The following is a 5340-nucleotide window of genomic DNA, read 5'->3' on the forward strand; positions in this document are numbered from 1 at the left end:
ACAAGATCTTTTTTTAATAGTTTTTCTGTTGATAAAGAAATAGAACGGTCGAGTTTCGGAGTGGGGGCCACGTGCTCAGTGGGGCCGGCAGTGGCTGCATCTCTCTCTCTCTCTCTTTGCCTTTTGGTCTTGTCATTTGGCTGAAAATAGGGACCCACCACACCATCTCGGTCTCCTAAACGCACCCTCCTCTTCCTCCCTTTTATACTCCCCTGCCAAACCCTCACTTTCCCTCGTACTCCTACTGCACCACTCACCATTTCCTTTCAACATCGCTCTCTCGCTCTGCTTCCCGAAGAACCAGAGAGCATGGAGCCCTATTTCCTATCTTCCTTCCTCCTACTTGTTTGCATTTTCACATCTGCAGGTATGGAATAACTCACTGTGTAACTAGTTCAAACTACGTGTTTGCAGGTATTATTATTGTTGACAAATGTGGTGTTCATTTTGCAGATGCGGGATCTATCGGGGTGAACTATGGGAGAATAGCAAACAACCTGCCGGCTGCTGTGAAAGTGGTGCAGCTGGTTAAATTTCAAGGTTTAGAGCGGATAAAGGTTTATGACACCGACCCTGTTGTACTCAAAGCCTTATCTGGTTGCGGTATTAAAGTCACTGTTGATTTACCAAATGAGCTTCTCTACTCAGCTGCCAAAAACCCTTCCTTTGCCCGAACTTGGGTTCAGAAAAACGTCGTCGCTTACCACCCTTCCACTCAAATCGAAGCCATTGCCGTTGGCAATGAAGTTTTCGTTGACCCACACAACACCACCAAGTTTCTCATTCCAGCCATGAGAAATATCCATCAAGCCTTGGTCAAGTTTAACCTCCATTCTTCTATTAAGGTCTCTTCTCCTGTAGCCTTAAGTGCTCTCCAATCCTCTTACCCATCTTCAGCTGGGTCATTTCGACCGGAGTTAATCGAACCCGTATTCAAGCCCATGTTGGACTTCCTCCGCCAAACCGGGTCTTACGTCATGGTCAATGCCTATCCTTTCTTCGCTTACGAGTCCAACTCTGATGTCATTTCACTAGATTACGCTTTACTTAGAGAAAACCCGGGTGTTGTGGATTCCGGTAACGGGTTAAGGTACTTTAGTCTCTTTGATGCCCAAATAGATGCCGTTTTTGCCGCGATGTCCGCTTTGAAGTACGATGACATAAAAATAGTTGTTACCGAGACAGGGTGGCCCTCTAAAGGCGACGAGAATGAGATTGGTAGTGGCGTGGAAAATGCAGCTGCTTACAACGGCAATCTCGTCCGTAGGATCCTCACTGGTGGCGGAACCCCCTTAAGACCAAAGGCTGACCTGACCGTTTACCTCTTCGCCCTCTTCAACGAAAACGAAAAGGATGGGCCCACATCAGAGAGAAATTATGGGCTTTTTTACCCCGACGAGCAAAAGGTTTATGATATCCCATTTACAGTGGAGGGGCTCAAGAGTTACAAGGATAGCAACCGGTCCTCGGACACCGGAAGTCATCAAGTTGCTGCTCCGGTCAATGGAGGCGTGTCCAAGAGTACTACAGGGAAAACGTGGTGCGTCGCCAACCCTGACGCGGGAAAACAGAAGCTACAGGCGGGTCTAGACTTTGCATGTGGCGAGGGAGGTGCTGATTGCCGTCCGATCCAGCCTGGTGCAACGTGTTATGATCCTAACACGCTCGTGGCCCACTCTTCGTTCGCGTTCAACAGTTATTACCAGAAACAAGGACGTGGAATGGGTGACTGTTATTTTGGTGGAGCAGCTTATGTTGTTACTCAAGAACCAAGTACGTATTTTATTTTTATGGCCCTTCTCCTTTTAAATCTCGCTTATTTCTGTCCTTGCTTGCTAAATAGCGCATGATAAGCGTAATTTAGAAAGCTAGTGCACAAACTCGATAACATGCTGCTCGGGTGCGGGTGCTGGTGCTGGTGCGGGTGCGCCCATTGTGTGGAAGCTAGTGCTGGTCCACAAGGTATGGACTGACGGAGCACGCCGGGTCAGAGAAAGGGTTAAAAAAAAAAAGAACCACGTGACTGGGGTCATCATCGTACGGAGAATCTTTCTCCTGGTGACTTGTCGTGCATTAATTGGATGTCACATGGGCCTTGGAGAGGCAGCTTTGTTTTTACCAGCTCTTCCAGCATTGCGTTTTACGTTACCAAGGTTAATTGATAGCTTTTGATGGTAAAATAGTCAAACGTCAAAGGGGACATTTTGCCACTTATTAAGATCAACTGGATTTTGCTTTTGTTTGTTTCCTTGCTTTCTATTTCAGTATTTCTATACATATTCTAATAAAAAAGAGTGTTCGTTGTTGCAGAGTTTGGGCAGTGCGAGTTTCCCACAGGATATTGAAGAGACTTCTGAAGCAAGGGTTTGGCTTGACACAATTGAAGGCTAGTTTGACTGTAGTTGTTCTTTTTTTTTTTTTTTTTGGGGGGGGGGTTCATCGTATTTATTCTGCAGAAGTTGGAGCTGGTAGACAATTATTTTGAGTAGGTTGTCTGTGTAATTATATAGTCCAAAATGTACCTCCCATCTCGCTTACTACTTATCGAAGGCTCATTGATGGCTTGTTTTTAAGTCTCTTCCTGGCTCCTCAACTGGGTAATTTGCTGTTGTATTTAGAGAGAGGAAACAACAAATTGGGAAGGGATTAATACCTTTACCTTTGCTTCATCTAGCCAACCAGCGAACTGGAGCAAATGCTGTGTGCAGAAGAAGCAAGCAGCAACTGCAAGTTCTTGCAGTGCTAAAGTGGTAGGTGTTTGATCATGGAGGACTGCGTATTGTTGAACGCAGAAGTCTTCCCAATTCCCTTTTTATAAATAGATCGAAGGTCAAATGTAATTGGTAATTCCTGCTTGGATAAGATAAAAATTTTAGGGCTACATAAACTTACATTGGATCAGTATATAAACCCCCTTTTCGATCGTGCGGTTAATCATAACATATTTTTTTGCTTCGGTTCTAATATAAATAAAGAAATGAAGGATCCTTCCTGGTATATATGTATCTAATTTTCTTAGAAAATAGTTTTAAACATGTGCTTGCTTGTTGCCACAAATTGATTTCGCAAGAATAATACTTTTTTATTTTCATGAAATACATCTTTTATCAAACATAATGTCCTTAGTGTATCATTATTTTTGTTTCATAAATCGTATGCATTTGTTTACATAGTGAGGAGACGACTCAATTTGATTGATAATAATATGAGCTCTACTTTAAAAAAAAAAATCTTAAATAACCTGGTTTAATTTAAGTTATTATCCAAGTGACCAATAACTCTTATTTATTTGTGTGAATGGTTGCAGCCATTTTAAATTACTGTTTTTTTTGTTTAAATATTTGTTGTACACATTATTATTATTATCATTATTATTTTTTGATTAATCTAAATGTCCAAATCAACTTATACATATTTCAATTAATCTTACATATCCTAAAAACTATACACATTATTAGTCATGTTATATCACACATAATTATCATATGAGATTGAAAGATGAAAATATAAGGTTAATACAAGTTTATAAATTAAAAGTTATCAGCTTCATGTCTTAGATATAAGATCATGAATCATAAACAATTGAACTTGTATTACAAATATGAGTGCACTAGACAAATTTTGTTTTTGAACTAAACTCAAATCATATAAGTTCATGAATCCATGTTTATTTTCAAGTAAAATGAAACCTTTTATTCTTTTATAAAATTATTACTCAACTTCAACTTCTTTCACTTTCATTTTAACTCCTTTAATATTGTAATTTAATTCTTGAATTTAATGTAAATTGTCAAATACAAATAAAAATATTGATGAAAAACATATCATCAGTAAATTATAATGATATTTAAGTTATAACTTTTCAGATCCCTTCTCCCTTTCCTTTATTTCTTCTTCTTCTTTTTCCCGATAGAAAACAACATCCTTCCCCACTTATTTTTTCCCCCCATAAATTAAGCTCTCATCATCACAAATCTGGCCACCTTAACTTTCAGTTTGTCAATATTGTTGTTCTGGTTCAATGCTTTTTGAAAATTTATTACATCAAGTAAACTTACTCTTTTTTCGTTGTAACCTGTTTTTTATGTTATTTTTTGGTATTTTTATATAATATATATAGTTTTGTTTGTATACTTGTTTTACAACTTTTTCCTACAAAACTTTGTTCTATTAATGTGTGATTTGTAAATGTTACAATTTGTTTGAGATTTAAAAAAATTATATTCGTTTGTTATCTAATAAAATTGATTTTAATTTTGTAACTTAGGTATTTTATAAAGAATTAAATAATGAGTTATTTAATATGCATGTTTTATATTTTATCAATTTTATTGTTTAAATTGAAAATTTAGGTAAATTTGAAGGAATTTGATTATTATTATTTTTTTGTAAAAATTTGATTATCATTAATTAAAATAGACTGAATAATTTTGAATTCAACCAATAATAGTTAATTAACTAGGTACCAATAATTTGTTTAGTTAAAATTATTAATTAAAATATGTTGTTATCAATATTCTATATAGGTTTCATATAAATAATGGATGATCGTTTTTTAATGTACCGAGTTTTCACATAAAGTGTCAAGCATGATGAATTATTGTAATAAGCTTGAGGGTTTTATTAATTACAAACTATTTATTCTGAAAAATATTAGTATAGGTGGTATTAGATGTCTATGTAAGAGGTGTAAATAGAGGTGTAAATATAAAAAGTTTATCAATCTAGATGTTGTCCCGATGCATCTTTTACTAAAAGAATTCATGAAAAAATATGAAAAATAAAAAATATCCTTTATGTATCCACCTAGTTTGTCAACTTTTTTTGAAAATGATATAATGAAAGATGTCTCTGTTCACAATAGAAAAACTCTCCTCTAATGAATTGTATAATTATTGGAATTATAACAATGAATAAAAAAAGAAAAATCTAAGTAATGAGTTTATAAATAAAGTAGAAGTTCTAGATAAGGGGTTTTGTGTTTTGAATATACTAAAAAAAAAGACTAGATTGTGTGATGATAAAACTAAAAAAGAATACTTACCTAAAATATATGATCCTCTTTTGAGTGGGCTCTATCGTGGAAAAGTCAATTTTTTTCGCCTTCAAATATAAATGAATTTTCCATAAAAAATTACATAGAGATGCTTTGGATAAATAAAATTTATCTTATCCTTCTTATTTATAATTACCAAGAATTTGAACCAAAAATAGAGGATCGAATGAGAATTTTAAAAAATCATTTGCACTAAAAATGGGTTATTTCATTAATTAAACAAAAACCACTAGAATAGATATAAATAAATCTACCAGATCGGATTATATTTATTTGATACACTG

General features: G+C 35.4%; 1 protein-coding gene across 1 annotated transcript; it reads left to right on the forward strand.

Moving 5' to 3' along the window:
• The first annotated feature begins 214 nt into the window (after positions 1–214).
• LOC105114731 (glucan endo-1,3-beta-glucosidase 12-like) lies at positions 215–2576 on the forward strand. Its single transcript, XM_011011382.1, has 3 exons — positions 215–367; positions 454–1773; positions 2311–2576. The coding sequence occupies exons 1-3, from the start codon at positions 310–312 to the stop codon at positions 2343–2345; spliced, it is 1413 nt and encodes a 470-aa protein (XP_011009684.1). The 5' UTR covers positions 215–309; the 3' UTR covers positions 2346–2576.
• The last annotated feature ends 2764 nt before the right edge of the window (positions 2577–5340 follow it).

The sequence above is a fragment of the Populus euphratica genome, unplaced genomic scaffold (genome assembly GCF_000495115.2).
Source record: "Populus euphratica unplaced genomic scaffold, PopEup_1.0 scaffold564.1, whole genome shotgun sequence".
Lineage (NCBI taxonomy): Eukaryota > Viridiplantae > Streptophyta > Magnoliopsida > Malpighiales > Salicaceae > Populus > Populus euphratica.

What these genes read in the sequence shown, in the direction of transcription:
- LOC105114731 (XM_011011382.1), top strand. Translation starts at nt 310, where the DNA reads ATGGAGCCCTATTTCCTATCTTCCTTCCTCCTACTTGTTTGCATTTTC. An exon ending in TTGCATTTTCACATCTGCAG is followed by an intron (nt 368 to 453) that starts GTATGGAATAAC and finishes TTCATTTTGCAG; the next exon opens with ATGCGGGATCTATCGGGGTG. An exon ending in TGTTGTTACTCAAGAACCAA is followed by an intron (nt 1,774 to 2,310) that starts GTACGTATTTTA and finishes TCGTTGTTGCAG; the next exon opens with AGTTTGGGCAGTGCGAGTTT.